The sequence below is a fragment of the Oreochromis aureus genome, linkage group 7 (genome assembly GCF_013358895.1).
Source record: "Oreochromis aureus strain Israel breed Guangdong linkage group 7, ZZ_aureus, whole genome shotgun sequence".
Taxonomy (NCBI): domain Eukaryota; kingdom Metazoa; phylum Chordata; class Actinopteri; order Cichliformes; family Cichlidae; genus Oreochromis; species Oreochromis aureus.
In genome coordinates this window covers 8,185,945-8,204,847 of record NC_052948.1, presented here as the reverse complement: position 1 = coordinate 8,204,847, position 18,903 = coordinate 8,185,945, and the positions used below count along the sequence as shown (strand labels likewise).

The 18,903-nt window shown below is 39.5% G+C and overlaps 2 protein-coding genes across 8 annotated transcripts in view; both read left to right on the top strand.

The window, feature by feature from the left end:
- Window positions 1-32: 32 nt before the first annotated feature.
- Window positions 33-6,038, top strand: si:ch211-245j22.3 (uncharacterized protein LOC563798 homolog). Of its 2 annotated transcripts, XM_031759456.2 has the most exons (5): window positions 33-2,226; window positions 3,420-3,552; window positions 4,255-4,404; window positions 4,492-4,597; window positions 5,125-6,038. In XM_031759456.2, exons 1-5 carry the CDS (start codon window positions 2,156-2,158, stop codon window positions 5,259-5,261), a joined length of 597 nt encoding a protein of 198 aa, XP_031615316.1. In that variant the 5' UTR covers window positions 33-2,155; the 3' UTR covers window positions 5,262-6,038. The 2 variants fall into 2 exon arrangements, with proteins under 2 accessions (XP_031615316.1, XP_031615310.1); XM_031759450.2 differs by having other exon boundaries at window positions 33-3,552.
- A 170-nt stretch (window positions 6,039-6,208) lies between these two features.
- Window positions 6,209-18,903, top strand: part of ppfibp1b (PPFIA binding protein 1b) — a 34,386-nt gene continuing 21,691 nt past the window's right edge. For 5 of the 6 annotated variants that reach the window (XM_031759410.2, XM_031759394.2, XM_031759379.2 and 2 more), the window contains exons 1-7: window positions 6,210-6,417; window positions 12,319-12,400; window positions 14,154-14,359; window positions 15,130-15,219; window positions 16,133-16,246; window positions 16,597-16,728; window positions 17,482-17,574. In XM_031759410.2, the coding sequence (XP_031615270.1) occupies window positions 12,337-12,400; window positions 14,154-14,359; window positions 15,130-15,219; window positions 16,133-16,246; window positions 16,597-16,728; window positions 17,482-17,574 (699 nt within the window). In that variant the 5' untranslated portion in view covers window positions 6,210-6,417; window positions 12,319-12,336. Of the gene's footprint in view, window positions 6,418-12,318; window positions 12,401-14,153; window positions 14,360-15,129; window positions 15,220-16,132; window positions 16,247-16,596; window positions 16,729-17,481; window positions 17,575-18,903 lie in introns of all 6 variants that reach the window. The other variant, XM_031759401.2, reaches the window with a different exon arrangement.

Below are 18,903 nucleotides of genomic sequence, written 5' to 3'. Positions count from 1 at the left end.
ATCTTGTTCAAAGAGAAGATATAAAACAAAGTTCTAAGCTAATCGACCTTAGTGTTCTCCTTTTTTAAAAATAAGAATCGATAAAGAATCGAGTCGTTATACAGAATCAAAAATGGAATCGGAATCGTGAAAATCTTATCAATACCCATCCCTAGTAATAGCCACATGCATGACTCCTGAGTGTAGAACATTTGCAGAGCTGTGGTGTGACATTTGTGAGAACTTGAATGGTCCACGGAGCAGTATGGATCCCATTGCCATTTACCTCGTGTAGAGTTTAGGATTGGCCATGCTTTCAGTTGCACATTCTAGCTTTTTACTAAAGTAATGAAATCTCTAATAGCCATGATGTGATGATCTATTTGTTAGTGATCCACTGCTGAGCGTGGCCATGAGTGGCTCTTAGTTATGGAGTTACCAAAGTATTGTCATATGCTGAAATTAAAGGGTTAGAGGTCCTGGTGATGCCAGATAATGTAGAAATTTACTTATAGGTCCATTATAATAAAGTCATTGCATTTGGCTGGGTTTTTTTTTGTTTGTTTGTTTTGTTTTTATAAGAAATTTAACAACTGGAGTATATACAACCCCTGTTTCAAGTTACTTAAAAATAAATCCTCTATGTCTAAACACTTAGTGATTACACATTCTTTTAACTGAAACCTTTAACTTTAAGGAGATTTTTTTTTTTTTTTTTTTTAAATTAAAGATGAACTACTGAAATCCAGCAAAATCATTTGGTTTGTGGCACATGGATTTTTATACCTTGTGTGTGTGTCATATACCAGTTTAAGTGTTGTCCACCGAGTTTTTGGGGTCTAAAAGGCTGCACGTCTGTGTTATCTTCACATAATCGTTATAATGAGACGGTGCAGTCTTCAAAAAACAATTGTTCCTGTTTGCTTCTTGGGAATACCTTTTTTCCCCTCATTTCTTGAAGGCCACGTCAAGATTTTTCAACAAGAACTCTTATTTCGAGGCTGGAAAAGCTTGTTGTGGATCATGCAGAAAATTGTCTGTTTAATATAATGCTTGAATTTTTAAGCAGCCAGTTGATGGAGCAGCTGAACTCTCAAGAGGACGCCTCCTTACTTGTGTCCGGTCTGAAGTGCCTTTGGACACAAAATGAACCTCCACTGCTTTTTGGGAACAGTCTCCGACGTGGCGCCTCTGCAGACTTTAAAAGGAGGGCTGAAACGTATCACTGAATAAACTTGATGAAACGTGGCATGCTGTGCACATCAGAGATGAAACTGGAGCTGCACATAGTTGCATCAGTGCTCTCTTTGTAACCAAACATGTAGAGCTATGAAGCTGTGCCATAGATGCAGACTGGTCCTTTTGAAAGGCAAAAAGTCAGTATTTTTTTTCATCCTGTGTATTGTGTTCAGTCATTGCACTGTTGTGACCGCCACTTTCCCCGAAAACTAAGAAATCGGCTCACATCAGCTTATGTGGTTTATGAGTGATGAACCTTTTTAAAGAGGTGTATGTTTTGCTTCTGTCTGTTCAGAATAAAATAGTTTTTGTAAGGTAGGGAATGTTTTAATTTCATGTCTGTGTGTAGCTACATGTTGCTTTGGTTTTTACTGAATTAATTTTTAAAAAGCAATTGCATTATTTGAAACAGAAAGTCGAGACTTGAGCGCCAGTTGCTCCACCAGAGGCAGGACCTCAACTCTTGGGGTTATATTTGCCAGGCTGTAGTTTGTTACTGCCGCTGTCCATACTGGTTTCTGGCACAAGTTTAGTCATGTTAGATTTTTGGGCTCTAGAGGATGTTGTCTGGTGGATTATTGCTGCTATTATCAACATGTCTGGGCCGTCTTCCCAGGTTGTGAATAAATATTAGTTTACTAAAACTTCAGCTGAAACTTTGGTTGATTATTTATTTTTAAATGTTTTTTTGGCTCTGATAGAAACACCCTTCAGTCTGCAGTTGCATTGGCCCTTGGTGGTGTGGACTGTCTTAAGTAATTACATTGTTCTCTTTGTCGCCCCCCTCCCCCCCTCATGTGAGGAGATTAGCTCAGAGTAATTTGTCAGATGTGATAAGGCAGTGCTTGGAGCAACTAAGAAAGGATGGCATAAGCTGGGATTTCTGCAAATAAAGTCAGTGGTGAGTGTGGAGCTGCCACTGCTTTGTCTTTACAGTATGGGCCAAGCTGCTGTCCGGACTTGTGGAAGAAGTGAGTCTTATATTACAGAGCTGTATGAATGGTTCAGGTAAGCTTTTGAATTTGTCTTAAATTTTTACAGGAAGCTGAAAACGGATGCAGATTTTCTTTAGCCTTAAAGTGTTTATTACGTTCATGCCCAACTCCATGATTTTAGACTGTACTGGAACAGGCATGGCATGGTGGTGCAGTGGTTAGCACTGCAGACTTAAAGCAAGCTGGTTCTTTGTTTGAACCTGCCAGCTGGGTGGAGCCTTTCTGCGTGGAGGTTGCATGTTTTCCCTGTCCCTGTGTGGGTTCTCTTCAGGTAATCCAGCTTTCTCTTATAGTCCCAAGATGTCCTTGTTAGGTGAAGTCCTGAATCCAGATTGACCATGGGCATAAATATAAGCTGAGTGATTGCCTCTGCGTTGCCCTGAGTTAGACTGGGTGACCTGTCCATGTTTTATCCAGCTGCTCCACACGGGGGTGAAAATGAATGAAATTTATCGAACAACTTAAAGAGATTTTTTTGTTCAAAACAATCCTTACAAATCTATTATCCTGGACTTCAATTCATTCTCTGATTGAAACGAACAGTTTTGCCTCCGGAAACCAACTTTGTTTTGATTCGCTGCCCCTCCAAACAACGGGTATAAACAGCAGGTGAATGGGAGCTTTTGACTACATTAGGAAATCTGCTCTCACTGACATCATCCAGAGCCAAGAGTATTACAAAAATCTGAAATTTAGTTTTTAAAGCAATCTGGCGCTCATTGTAATTACTTGCACATATGCTAATTTCATTGTTAAATAATGTTTGAGCATATTTAAAATAAGCATCCACCAGTGCAAGAGTGTGACTGTGGGGTCAATACATTTATTTTTACTCTTATTGATTTTGGCATTGCAGAAATTGCCAGTGTATTTAGCCAGATTAGAATTAGTTGTTTTTGCAGGCAAATCTGCAAAACTAACAGCATCAGCAACAGAGTAAAGTATTATCTCCTGTGGATTGATTAGCTTCACTCCGCCATGATGTCATCTGGCCTAATTATCTTGGCACTTGTGCCGCACTCTGTAAATAAGCTTTCAAACACATGTAATCCACACAAGTTGGGGATGGGTTGACCTTAATTCCATTGATTCTCAATTTAAGACACATTTTTCTCTCATGCTGCAAATCAGACCCCTCTCCCAAACTACCCTTGTTTTCCAACTTCTTTTGTGTATTAAAACTCAAATTGTTTTTGTCTGTGACAGAAAGTTTGTTATCGAGTGTCCAAGTGGGCTAATCGCTCTTCACGAGTTTCAAAGGCATTTCTGTGATGGAACTGTGGGCAGTGAGTCGGCAGAGTATGCAGAACAGATTTTCCGCACACTCGACAGCAATGAGGTAACCATGACTCTATATAGTAGGTCTATACAGTACAGGAGTCTTGAAAAAGTATTGACTCACCACTCACTTCTTTATATTTGTGCCTCCATGAAAGCCAGACTTGCAAAGTTTTAAAGTAAACCGGAGTAATAATTCTCCAGGTCTTTCAAAAAAGTATCCATAGAAAAACAAACTTTTTTCTTTCTTTTTTTTTTAGAGGAATTCTTTTTTCACTTAACACTGAATCATTCAGGCAATAAAAGGGCACCTAATTCAAGGGATGAACCAGTGTTGTCTTTGCATAACCTAAGCGAAGAGCCCATTAAAAATTTTATCTATAGGCAGCCCAGGAGTGAGTACATAATTTGTTCCAGTATCTTTGGTTTAATCTATGAAAAGTGCCAAAGATGAGATATTTTGACAGGCATAAATTAGTAGTAGTTTTGCTCAGAGATGCCTTCAGTTGATCCATCTATCAGATTATCATGCTGAAGCTTAAAGAGAAATGTTCTCAGTGGAAGGGTGTCTGTGAAAAAACAGTTCATATAGAAGGGAAACGGGAAGAAAAGGTTGAGGAATGAAAATTACACAAGATCTTTGAATGTCCTTCAGAAATAGTTTTCCAGGCATATTGAAGACTACTAAAATAAAGGAGATGCTTTCATAGTCATGCATCACAAAGCTGAAACAAAACATTAACTGTGTGGTGCTTTTTTTCAGGATGGGGTGGTTGACTTCAGAGAGTATGTCATGGCCATCAGCATGCTTATTGAAGGTTCAGCTGTTGAGAAACTGCGCTGGTCATTCAAACTCTATGACAAAGACCGAGACGGAGCCATCACAAAGGAGGAAATGCTGGAGATCATGCAGGTGTGCAGGCTCTGTGTTGTTGTATATAAAACAGAAGATGTGCCAGATGTTGCAGTTCGAATGATGTGCATTTCTTTGTATGCACAGGCTGTTTATAAGATGAATGTGGCTGCTGGTTTAACCAAACCCAACCCACTTACAGCTGAAGAATGCACCAACAGGATATTTGTGAGATTAGATAAAGACAATAACGGTGAGGAAAGGTTGGGACTTTTTCCTCCTTTTTTGCTTGTAATCACACTGCAATGTTATTTCTGTGTATCAAAGTTGATTATATATGTTTCTATAGAAAAGGTGCAGAATACAATTTTTTTTTTTTTTATAAAAAAATCCACCGCTAAAATGTGGTTTGTTTTTAAAAGTATCTTTAGTAACAGTTTTAAACAATAAAAATATCCTTGAAGCCTAATAAGGCATCTAATTTAAGACAAAACTATGTAGCATGGTTGATCCTGATTAAAAATAACAAAATGCAAATGGGTTGCTCAACCCACAAAATATGAGGCAAAAATGTTAATCTAAAAGATATGATTTGCTCTTTTCCATTTTGATATAATTATAGACAACCAATACTCTGGATAATATACAGAGGCATATTTTACTGACGGTGGTTCCCTAAATTTAGGCCAAAAAGTTCCCATTCACTAGTATCAACCCTCACAGACAGATTATTAACACTGAGTCCAGTGGTGTTTGTCTAATCACTGCCCGTCCTTGCAGCCATCATCAGTCTGGAAGAGTTCATAGAGGGAGCGCTGGATGACAATTGGATCAGAGAGATGCTGGAATGTGACCCAAGCACCGTGAAGGTGGGGAGGCCGCTGAAGAGGGACACCGCTTTGGAAACCCATGGTTAATTTGAAGTGGTTCACTATTTAGGCACACTGGACCTGCCCGTGTTTGGGCTAAAAATTCAAGGAATCAAATGCTATCTCCATCTATTGGATTACTTTGTTGTAGCTGCTTTAGAGTGCTGTAACATTTAGAGCTTATTTTATCAAGCTTCCACAAGATGAAATGTTGTCTTTTTGTTTTTATTTATGTATTGCTCTATTCTGGGTTATTAATGTTGTTCTCAAACCTACCAGAGTTTAGAAAAAATTAATTTACATATGTAAATCCACAATGTACACATGACACATGTGAGGAAAAAAAAAATTGTTATTATTAAATTCTGCACTTGTGGCCAGATTAACTTGCACAAAGTAATGGACCCTAAATAACATTATAAGAATGACATTTCTTCTAATGAGCCCTCACCAATGGGTATTCATGCTACATCAAAGTAATTGGGTAGTAGATTAATGAAAATTTAAGAAAACTTACTATTTTTTTTTTTACTACTACATAATTTATGTTTTTTTTTTGTTTGTTTGTTTGTTTGTTTTTTACAGTAGATATACTTTCTGTGGAAAGTGTCATTGACACTTCGTCATTGACGCTTTTACACCGCTTGGTGTCGCCTGTGCTTCTTTAAAGCTCACTAGCCACAAAAGTAAGGCCTCCAAGAATTTAAGGAATACGTCTCTTCCCCGATCCAGGAAAACATGGGAAATTTTCACTTTTGCGTTACTTTGCTCGACGGACCGTTGTGTGTGAAAGCCGCTGCTGGTTGTGACTATTCCTACATCAAGATGACAATAAAAATGTTTGTTTGTTTTTTTTCAAACAGTTTCTGGTTTCTCTGAATCATTTCCCGTACCGGAGATGACTGAATCTCCCGCAGAAAACTCACAGCTCCTATTTTAACCTCGTTACAGTGAACGCACCAGGACTCCCATTTAAATTCCAGGCCAATCCAAGCCTGTAGCAGGGGTGGGATTTTTCAGCCATGACGCGCAAAGTTTTCCAGCGACCCTGTCACTTCGACATCATGGCGTAGCGATGTGGACGGACGGCAGGGTCGGACTGGTGGGCACAGAGAAGTTTAGAACACAACTTTTGTGGATTTTTCTCAGAAAAAACGAGAGGACAAAACTACGGAAGCGCTGAGATTCTTCGAGAAGAGTTTGGGTACGCGTCAGTCTTGAAGCTACAGCTGTGATTTATTGTTGTAGTCTGCTAAAGTTACCGTTTAGTCCGAACAAGCTGCCGCCGTTGAGGGTCGCGCAGATGCGCGCGCATGTCTCACAAAGCGACCGTTTTATGGTCACTTTTCTAACTTTTTATAACCAGCAGGTCCCTGAGCTGTTAGGTTTTGTCTGGTTAGTGAAATTTGACTCGTATTTAAAATTAACACTGTAAGAAACGAATGACGCAAAGTGTCCTAAATACCCGACTGTAGACAAAACGTTAATGTTTCAGCTTTACGTTAAATATGTAACAGAAGCTAACTGGAAGAAGTCTGTTAGTTTATGGCCTGCCACATCTCTAATCTCTACACTGTGCCATTGTTTCCCATCGCCTGAGGCTGCTCTTACCCTCTGCCCCTTGTTTTTTATCTGTTTTAGTAGGGGTCCATCGCCTGAGGCTGGTTTTAGATCTCACCTTGGGTCAGCACCCTCTTTAGTTCCCCCTCTGGAGAACTCTGTGTTTTATCCATTTAAATCAGCTGTGATGGATCATCTGTTTCTAAAGTATCATTCATTTGGCTTCATTTGCCTTGCCTAGTGCTGAATTAGTGATTGTGAACTGTCCCCAAATGTGAAGTAGACTCTCTGGAGTTCCTCTAAGAGATGTGAAACTTAATCAGTTGTTGTGTTATAGTTTGGGCTCTTTTTTTTTTTTTTCTTAAAAAAAAAAAGAAAGAAAAGGCTCTTGAAAACAGCACACTTGTCTGGAAACCAGATGTTGCCAACAGTAATTTTGGGTGCTTTTCCTTGAATTCATTGATTTACTAACTATCCCTTTTTTTTTTCTTTTTTTTTTTTTTAAAGCTAATTGTAAGCAGTTTAGGTCTTCGCTCTTTGTTATTCACACACTCCCAGGGGTCACTTTTCAGCATCTTCCTGTCTTCACTGCACTGCAGCCAAAAAGGAAATGCAAGGAGTTTATATTAAGGAAAATTCCCCAAAAAACAAGCCTACTGTTGTTCGCAGCAGCATAACCAATCTTCTGTATGGCGTGTATATTATTCAGTGTTGGATTTCATTGCATGTGCATGAAGATGAAGAACTTCTTAGTCAAGTTAAGACACAAGTTGTGCATTTGTGAGTAATATGAAAAGAATGTGTGATTCTATCCAACACAAATGAACGTCTGCCACGATTGTGCACATACATGCAGGCAGGAAAAGCTCTTGGAAGCCCTTCTCACATGAAACACTTTATCTTAAAAACTACATTTCCACCTTTTGGAAGCTGTGTTTACATTGCTACATCACTAATTGCTTGAATACCATTAGGGTTTTTCGTGATTTTTATTTCCAGCCAGTCTAAAGATAGAGGATTCCCCGTCCACTTTTCAAACCTCTTGCCGGGAGGTATAAAAGTAAAGAGAGGCATCCAGCCTATTCAGCCATGTTGGAAATAGCTGCAGGTTATTCCTGCAGGTAGCTGATGAATACTCTAAATGTGTCCACACATCCACCAAATCCCTGCAGACAAAGGAGTCTACTGCCTATGGCTAAGTAAAGTAACCCAGACTTGTCTCAATAAAAGCTCGCTTTTATTCAGGAAAAACACTGGGAATATAGGTATTTTTTTTTTGCCTCTTGTATATGATAAATATCTTAGATACTCTTCTGATTTCTAAATTAAAAGCAGTTGAAAGAGTTGATTCCTTATTTTGTGCTAAATATACTGTTCTCTGTCTGTGGTAGAAAAGGAGTTTGGCTTTTGTCATAGAAAAACTGCGTAAAGGTGAAGAATGAGTCAAGGCCTGCATGAGTCAAAACATATAAAGTGTTATTATGTGGGCCTACGCTGTCATGTCCACGGAAATTGCCACGTAACTCGGATAAAAACAGACTAAGTAAAACAAACTGTGGTGTGATTTTGGCCTGGTTTGTCTTTTCTAGTCTTTTCTAACATGATGGCTACTCATCTCAGTACAGACTGCTATCAGTTTTTACAGGCACATGCAACTATCTGTGAAAGAAAATGAGCCAGAGGCTTCTGTTTTGTTGTGTGCTGCTGCTGCATGTGAGGAAGCATAGTTCGCTAGTCACGTGTAATTCAGGAATTAAGATACTCTTTATTTTCTTTCTATACCACGAATACTGGAGCTCTTAGGGGAGCACCCAGTGAAGATGGGTTATGTTGCCTAAAGGGACCTGAGCTGCAGGATTTGAAAAGCAATTATAGTGGTCCACTCTCCCTCCTGTATTCATTGTTCTCTGCGTGTCTCTGTGAATTACATGGCTGTTTTCACCAAGGGGCAAGGCTGCTTTTGCATCTCTCTTTCAGTTTACTTTTGAGGCTCTTTTTAGTCTGAAAAGAGTATGCAGGCAGGTGTCAACTGTAGCATTGCAATGCCGTTTTTTTTCCCTCCCTCCCAGCCTTTGTGTGCTTATGCAGCTCAATCAAAACAAACCACTATGATGAACAATAGAGCTCTCTGTTTGTCTTATGGCTGGTGTAAGTGGTGCTTATAGACAGGCAGACAGAGGGACTCTGTTTGAGAGCGATGCTTGCTCATTGGGATTTTTGAGATGTCTCCTTTGATAGCAGCCTTGGACAGATGCTTTACATGCATCATAAAATAAAAGTGCCTTACAAATCTAGATTTATAAGGCTTTGTTAGAGGTTGGCATATATAATATGTACCTGTCTCTTTCAAATGTGGAAAATTATGACATTTAATGAACACTTATTTTGAAATTCGAAACAATCACTTGCCCCAGACCTTTAAAAACCCGGCACAGACTGTTACCTTTGCTGCTTTCTAGACAACCATCTTATGTTTACACATAACTAAAGCAACATGGAGGCTTCCTGGGACTTGAGGAAACCGTGCATGTCCCTGTAATTAGGAATTCTTTTTGCTGTGTCCATCCTACATCCAGGATGAAGCTGTAGAAGTGCTCAGAAGGCTGTTTGCACTTATTAGCAGGTTTCAGAGCAGCATGTCTGGTCTTGAGCTGGTGTTTGAAGTATGTTTGCTAAAGGCCATGTGCTAACCTTACCCATATTTGCTTTTCTGCTGTGATAGAAAAGCTGACTCAGGCTTTTGAAGGGGATGCCCTGCAGGTCTGGATTCCAGTTTTGTCTCATTACGATCCAAACTCTGTGCTGGCTGCTGTGAAATGCTGAGATATCGCCACAATAAAAGCCTTCCCTCAATCTGTTTGTAGTTTATGCATTTCAAGCAGTGCTGGCAGGATGTCCTTTTTCTTCTTTCTTTTTTCTTTTCTCTTTTCTCAAGTTGCACAAACCTCACCAATAGCACATACACATAAAACTGTAATGAGCCTGGAATCAAACAGCAGACCAGCAGCCAGGTAAACATTTCAGTATCATAAAATAATTTCATATATATTTGCTTTAGCCCAGAGAACTTCATAAAAACAAGCTCAAAGACCAAACCAAGCTGCTACAGTACACAAACAGTCAGATTAGACAATAACTTTATTTTTTTATTAATTTTTTTACTACCAGTTTGCAGGTAATTTTTATTGGCTCTTTGCAAAACTCTTTGTAAACTGGCATCAGCTGAATGATAGATGTTCATCAGTCCACTCAGTTCTTTGTTGGTTATCATATCCCTGAGATGAGTATTCAAGTGTCAGAAACTGTTAAGGGAGCACTCGGCACTGGCAGTAGATATGGGCAGATGTTGTCTCATGGTTCAGGTTTCACATCATGATGCTAACAGCATTCACATTATCAGCAGACTCTTAACATCTGAGATTTTACTTTTTTGTTTTTAAAGACTAAAATATTGAAAAGCTGTTCTAATTTACTAATTTCTAAACTTCTTATCTGCCTGCAAAAGTGTTAATTGAGCAGCTTGATCATGTGCTGAGCAGTATACTGTGAACAACAGCTAAAACAAAGCTTGCAAGGATGTTAACCAAGTATACAAAGATGGCTCTGATGTTATAAATGTGTTAACAAGAGAGCATAATTAAAATAAAAAAAGTAAAAAATGTACAGTAGTACCCCTGCACACTACTGTAGCTGATATGATGGCAACAATTTCTTAGTTCTAGCTTCTAAATTATATTGACTTTTGAATTTGTGCTGCTTATTAGCAAACCAAATTCTTATATATAAACTAGCATGATTTGTATAATTAATCAATTAGTCAATTTAGTTTAGCTTTTAGCTGACAACCATTCAAAGGTCATCCCTTGCTAGGTTCCTAATGGGTTGCAATCAGTTTTTCGGGGTGTCGACACACACAGGCATGAAATATTTCTGGATATATGTGCATAAATATTTGTATACCAGCCCTCGTCCTTCCATGGAAACATTGTAAAATGCCTTTTCTAAATGTCATGTCTTTTGCAAAATGTGTAGTAAGCAGCTACTGTTGTTACTGAGAGAAGCATTTTTACACACATTCAGGATTTTACTGTTGGAAACCACCCAGCACTTTACTGTGGACCAATGGCATGCTGGGTAGTCATCTCCTCTCAGTCTGCTGTGTGTTGTGTCGAGTCTTGTGTTTTAGTACATGCTTCTTTTACACATAATGGAAACTGTGACCACAGAAATGCTTAAATAACAGTGCTCAGTCTGTGGGTGGTTTCCATAAAGTCTGAAAATGGTGGAACGTCCCAGTGCTGGGCACTCCCAGGATTGAAGGTAGCTGACTAAAGGAAGAGGTGTCAGTGGGTGTTTGTGTGCACATGAACATCTCTATTTGCATGCTTAAACATGTACAAATATACAGCAGGGTCTTTTGAACATCAGAAGAGAAAGGGACTGCTGTGTTGTTTGGACAAATCTCCAAGGCTGGGACACGAAAATACATCTTTATTTCCATCCAAACGAAGTTCTCACTGTCCTGTTGATAGGACATTCAGAATACCAGTGTTTTAGATATTGGTTTAATTTAATATTATAAGTGTGGCATTCATTAGTTTTAGAAAATATACATGATAACTTTTCAGCACTGAGTTTGTTTGTTTGTTTGTATGTTTGTTTTGTTTTTTAAGCTGCCAGAGATGCCTTGCTATCATATAACCATGCAAAAACTGACTTATTTTTATACAGTCAAACCCTACTCAGAATTATGGTGTTTTACCAGCTGTTAAAGCCTCGAAATTCATGGCTCAAAGAAACCCAACAGTATTGCAGCTGAATTAATGTTTAATGATACACAAAATTACTTCTTAAAAAAAGCAGAGAAGGCCTTGATCCAAGCAGGCAGTCTGTTATCAGATTTAGCCGCTGCCTCATAACACAACACGTGTGTAAAAGTGATTTGGCTGCAGTTTTTAAAAAAAAAAAAAATATTTTTTTTCATTTTTCATTTTGTTTTTAAGTTGTGAAAAATGAATGTGGTTAGCTGTGACAGAATTAACTGGCACATCAAAATATGCATAACATCAGATCAAAATCAAAATTCTTAGCAAAACCCAATTTTTGTCTTCCGGCACCATGGTGCGTTAGGTTTCTGCCACTTTGCTGCCATCCATAAGTCAAAATTTGTAATCATTATCCCAATTGGGTATCTCACAATTTTGATTTGCCTCTGCTAATCAGGAAATTTTATTTTGGTTTGTTTTTTGTGGCTTAAACAAGTTTTTAAAAATTTATGCCTAAGTTAAAGTTGTAACATTCAAAGATCATCCTGTTCAATAGTGAACTGGAAATGCATAACAATAACAGTTTATTTTATGTTTATGTTCGTGTTAAAAAAAATAAAAAATCTGTAACCTGTAAGTTGAAATGTGAACTGAACTAGTTTAAAAAAAAATAGTTTCTCCTTTTGCTAATATTGTTTCTCTTGAATTTATGTTTAAAACATTAACATTAACTGTGTTTTGGGGCTAACCCTTTAACCTGGTTTTATTGCTCTTTATAGGTTTGTCAGTGACTGAAGATGATGTCTGATGCCAGCGACATGTTGGCTGCTGCTCTTGAGCAGATGGATGGTATTATAGCAGGTAAACCTCTCCCATTAAAAAGCATCAGTGCAATATTTTACCATGACTTTTAGTACTCGTGAAAGCCTAAAGCAACAAAGTCTCTGCAGGTCTTCCAGGTTGAGTCAACATTGATAAGCCCTTATCTGGTGTCTTGTTATGGCTTGTTGCACAGCTGACATTCAAGCTGTCATGTAATATCTTGTGCTCCATCTAGCCTTTATTCTTTGCACTTTGAGTCTGTGTAACTCTAAACCAGTGGTTCTTAAACTTTTTCTACCCCTTTTAAAAGCTGGGAAAAGTTAATGCCCCACCCCATGTATTTGTCAGTCTTTAACAATCCAAGTGAAAAATGTCAGTCTGATAGCATCATTAAACTTTTTTCTTTTTTTACCTCATCCAATCACCTATATGCATTACATTTCTCTCCATATCCCCCCTCCCCCACAGTGGGTCTATGCCCAGATGTCTGTTCACCTGTTCAGAGTAATGTTACAATGCTGGTATTTGTATATCATCTTTATTGTGTATAAATTGACCTTCTTTTTTTCTATAGTGCGGTGTTATAATTTTTAGAAATGTGATACCTATAGTGTGCACAACTGTATTTCCAAAAGGTGGTGCCACGGTCTAAATTCTGAATAAAAACAAATCTCAGGAAGTCATTTGAATGCTATCACTAATTGAACACAAATGACTTGACATTACATCATTTGACATGAACTGAGGAAAAGTCGACGGGGAAAAAAAAGTTCTTTAGTCTGATCAATCAGTATTGATGTGATGGGGTGTATTGGTGCTTGTGACATAGGTAACATGCAAATCTGTAAAGATGCTATTGAGGCTCCCAATTAATTGGGGCGACCGTGGCTCAGGGGGTTGGGAAGCGCACCTGTAACCGGAAGGTCGCCGGTTCAATCCCCGGCCTTTCTGTCCTGGTCATTGTGTCCTTGGGCAAGACACTTTACCCTACTGCCTACTGGTGTTGGCCAGAGGGGCCGATGGCGCGATATGGCAGCCTCGCCTCTGTCAGTCTGCCCCAGGGCAGCTGTGGCTACAACCGTAGCTTGCCTCCACCAGTGTATGAATGTGAGCGTGAATGAATAATGGCATTGTAAAGCGCTTTGGGTGCCTTGAAAAGCGCTATATAAATCCAATCCATTATTATTAATTGTAATGTATTCTGCCATCCAGACGATGTCTTTAAGATCTTTGATTATGTTAGCAAAATTATGCCAAACCAGATTCTACTTTAATTAAAGTAGCAAAGGTCTATAAGAAGGGTCCAGAAAATCTGGCAAAGAGAGCCCAACCTGTTGTAAGTAAGAATGGGAACATTTGTGACTTTGCCAGCCTTTTGTGTCCTCATCAGAAGGCTTAAAATGTTGCTAGAAAAAGAGGTGATGCAACACAGTGGTAAACATGCCTGTTCCAACCTTGATGAAATACACTTTTTTAACATACACTTTTTCTTTTAATGACAGTTATTCAGTTTCAACATTTTTATAAATTGTGTATTCAGTGCTGGCTTTAAATAATTTGATTACATTTTACACAGAATCCCAACATTTTGGAAAATTATATTGTGTTCTTCAATTACTGTTAGTGCCTGAGCCACAAAATGATTGATGTCCTCTGTAATCTAGCAGATGAGAACTTTTACTCACTAAAGCTTGTCAACAAACATCACATGCAGCATGAGATGGCACTGCAGTCTGTCTCTGGACTGATTTTTATCCTCATATTTATTCCTGTTGTGATTCTTTTGTCTCAGGTTCCAAAGCTATAGACTATTCCAATGGTTTGTTTGACTGCCAGTCGCCTACGTCACCTTTTATGGGTAGTTTGCGGGCGCTTCACCTTTTGGAAGACCTGAGAAGTGTCCTAGAGTTGATGGACTCAGAGGAAAGGGAGAGTCTACGATGCCAGATCCCCGACTCCACAGCTGACAGCCTTGTGGAGTGGCTCCATGGTCACATGGTAAGACCCTTACATGTGGATGTTAGAAACATCGATTAGATTCATGGAAAGAGATAAAGTTTATTAGCAGGTCTTTAGAAATGAAAGCTAACAGACCTCTTTTTGCTCTTCTGCCATCCAGAAGAGTGTAGCCTCAGGGTAAACCGTTGTAACAATTGTGTTGCATTTTCTGTTTTTGAAATCAGTGCAAGTTGTGTAATCATGGAAGGAGTTTCTCCTGTGATGGCTGGGCACGAAGTCCTTCAAACAAACTGTAGCACAGCTGGTTTGATTCCGATTGTTGTGTGTGCCACATTAAAGCTGTATTAATACAGAATAGTGTGGGCAAACAGTCTTGTATCCAAGTCCACAAATGGCTTGTTTGCTAAGCGAAAACACAGAACAATTGTCCTGTTCTGCTGAGTTCCCATGGAATCCAAGATGGATTAGCTGTGTTGGTGTCACAGTTGATGTGCAGCAAGAAACGCACAGACTTCTTGGAGTCAGAGCAGTGACTGGCTGCAGGCCAGTGAGACTTTTTGTGTAATGCTGTAACCCACTCTGTGTACAGCAGTCTGAATGTGGGCTCTCCATTTCAACCATGTAAGGTTTTATTTGTGCAGGGTGAAGTGGTGTAGCTGCTCAGGCACTTTGATGTGAAGAATTTCAGCTGAGAACATTAGTAGACATTAAAGACTTGAAGTTTTGTCTTTAAAGCAGAGGAATACATTATCATACCCTTGCAAATGGCTCAGTAGAGTTATTCTAATAATTAATTTTTCTCTCCCCAGTCTAACGGACACATTTCATTGGGTGGAGGTGACCACTACCAGGAGAGGCTTTCACGACTAGAAAGTGATAAGGAGTCTCTTGTGCTTCAGGTACTTACCTAGCAGTAATTCCATAATTTTATCACCTCCTCCACCGTCTATTTTCTGTAAAACTCCTGTGAAGCTCATCAATGTTACTTCTCCCTCTCATCGACCTGTCAAAAACAAGAAGGGGACAGGACTTGTGTTATCAACACTGTAAACAATGGCGGGGGAGAAAACCATTTTTGTAACTTAGCAACATCAAGCATTGAAAAAAGTGCTCTAAAAATTAGGTCAGGGGTTTGACACACAAAAAACGCTTACTGATCAATATTGTTTTACTTAAGAAAATACTCCTAGTACTTAAACCAACACGGAGTTAAAAGGTGAAAATGGAGCACAGCCTGACGTCCTTAATAAACTCAATAAATCTGCTGCAGCTCTGAAAACTTCAAGAAACTGCAAATTTCTGAATAATAGTTCACATAATGCTTTATTATTTAATTCATTTGTGTTTGGTGATTTTTAATGAATTTCCCGTGGGTGGCAAATGGTTACTAATGTAATTATTAGCCAGTGTTTGTATAATTTATCCAGCTACAGGTGGACTCTCCAGGATCTGGAAAGGAACTGAAACATTGTAGAACCTAACTGGAGGTTTCAAAGCTTGCTTATGTTTCTGCCCCACATGCAAAAGATGTGTTGCGCTTGAACTGTGATCAGATTTGTTTAGTTCTCTCCCTCACTGTTTTTAGGAGCAGGGTATCTGTATATGTTGATTGCATCATTCTACAGCTGCCGCCACCCCTGACGCACTAAGAGAGATTTCTCTTCTAACTTGAAACTCTAAAAAATCTATAATAGTACAAAGAGTGGAACTGATAACTTTGGCTCATCATGTTCTTTAATAACTTGGCCCTTGGTTTGTTTAATATCAGGCTTTGCTGTCCTTTCTAAAATGTGTTACCTTGTGTTCATGCAGGTGAGTGTACTGACAGACCAGGTTGAGGCTCAGGGGGAGAAGATTCGGGATCTGGACTTGTGTTTGGATGAGCACAGGGAGAAGCTCAATGCCACAGAGGAGATGCTGCAACAGGTCTGTGTGTGTTTGTGTGTTTGTCTTACACTCTGAGGACGGGAAAGCTGTTCCCAAACTAAAGCCCCCCAGTAGTGAAAGTTGCATATGCACCATATGCAACTTTGTGTTTGGGTGGTACTGACTCTTAACTGGAAGAGCTGAGTTCACGCCCTCCTGTCAAGTAAACATCTACTGTATGCACTGCTGTGCTAAGTATACAAGTGGGTGTAACAGGGGCGTCTTGTTAAAACTGTTAATCATTGAGGTATTGCAGATGACTTTTTGTGTCTCCGCTTTTACACAATAATGCCTGTACTACCAGTGTTGTTTACACAGATTGTTTGTTTGTTTGTTTTTTGTTATTACAGGAGCTTCTGTGTAGAACTGCTCTGGAGACTCAGAAGCTTGAGCTTATGTCTGAAGTGTCCAACCTTAAGCTGAAGCTCAACAGTATGAAAAAAGAGAGACTTGACTTTGATGACGGATTTAGGGACAGTGAGGTGAACTAATCCTCTTTGTTTCTGAATGGTTCTTTTCTATCTCACTTAACACACACACACAGACACACACACAGACACACACACAGACGCTCAACAATAATGAAACACTCATTTATTTTGTGTTAAACCTGGGGGAGAGAGGATCCCGTCTTATTATCAGTCTCAAAGTCATTTTTATTTCTTGTTGTTAGTATTTGCTGAACTAGCCATTGAAGGTATACCCACATTATTGTAGTATTAATTGGATTTTTTTTTTGTTACTTAATTAGACAAAATTTTTATAAAGATGTTGTCAGTCATTTGTTTACTAGAGATGGGAAGATCTCTGCTTCCCAGATAGACCGAGCAGAATGTCTGGAACGCTTTCAAACACGTCATGGTATTGTTGTAGCAGCGCAGTCATCTCTTCCACCTCACTGGAACAAAAAGCTGCTGTCCGTGTTCCGCCTCACAGCACATAAATCACTTCTTTTCTACAAGCAGCTTCCTCTCATTTTATCACTGCTGCTGCTTGGAAGCACTGACTCGCTGCTTTCAAATGCATTTGTAGTCACTTTATAGAACTTTTTGCTGATATAAGTCACATTTGCAAGATGGGAGCAGTTAATGTGATGTTAAAATTATTCACTTAAATTTCATTTTAGAATCTTAGAGGTAAAATTTTATCCAGAGGACAAAAAAATGTGGGGGGGAAAAAATCATCCTCCAGTATTTAAGGTGTGACCTGTTCTTTTTGTTTTTTTCTTTTTTCAGGATTTGATTCTTGAAATTAATGAGCTGCGGTACAGACTGACTGAACTGGAGACTGAAAAACTACAGTATGAAAAGAAACTTAAATCCACTAAGGTGAGTCATCCCAGAGCACTTTACTGGCTGTTTATGTATCTTAAGGACTATGTAGTTTTACCCTTTTTTTTTTTAAACAGCCAAAATCCATCATTCTGTTTAAAGTCAATACTTAACAGCTGAAATGTTCTTTTATGCCCTTTTAAAAAATATAGAATATCTGTACATCTCTTGTTACCTGGATAAAGTTACTCATGCAGCCATTTCAGCTGCTATTTGTATATTATTATGCTGTAGTCACAGTTGGGAAAACAGTGATTTGAGACCACAGCACAGCCAGAATTTTGGCAACTATGCAATGAGCTTGGGATCTTGTTGCCTTGGAAATGGTTCCTTTGCAGATGTGGACGAGGACTGTGATCACTCACAGTCAGTTGCCGTTTGCAGAGTGGCTTTGATGGATCAAAATGGTGATAATACAGTGTCAGTTTTAAATTGAAATGGGGTTGAGTTGGCATTTACAACCCTAATTCCTAAAAAGTTCAGATGCTGTGTAAAATCTGAAGGGGAAGGGGGAAAATGAATGCAATCTATTCATCCATCTATATGTTTTCTTTCGTTTATCCGGGGCTCTGTTACACTATTGGAGCAGCAGCCTAAGCAGAGAAGCCCAGACCTCCCTCTCCCTGGCTAACTCCTCCAGCCTTTTCAGGGAAACACCAAGGTGTTCCCAGGCCAGCTGAGAGATATGTCTCCAGCATGTCCTGGATCTGTCCTGGGATCTCCTCCAGGTGGAGGATGTCTCACCCAGGAGGCGCCCAGGAGAGATCCTAGTCAGATGCCCAAGCCACCTCAACTGGCTCCTTTCAACATGGAGGAGCAGCGGCTCTAATCTAAGCGTCTCCCGGATGGCTGAACTCCTCACCTCATCTCTAAGAAGAGGCCAGCCACTCAGTAAAAGCTAATTTTTCTGCCCCTTGTATCCACGATCTTGTTCTTTCAGTCACTACCCAAAGCTCGTGACCATAGATGGGACGTACACCGACTGGTAAACTGAGAGATTTGCATTCACGCTCAGCTCTCTCTTCACCACAACGGACCGGCACAGCATACGCATCACTGCACCCAGAGCACCAATCTATCTGTCGATCTCCCACTCAATTCTTTCCTCCCTCATGAACAAGACCCCGAGATACTTAAACTCCTCCTCTTGGGGCAGGAATTCATCCCTGACCCAGAGTGGGCATTCCACCCTTTTCCGCCTGAGGACAATGGCCTCAGATTTGGAAGTGCTGATTCTCATTCCCACTGCTTCACGCTCGGCTCCAAACCGCTCTAGTGCGAGCTGGAGGCCATCATCTGATAAAGCCAGCTTAATCACATCATCTG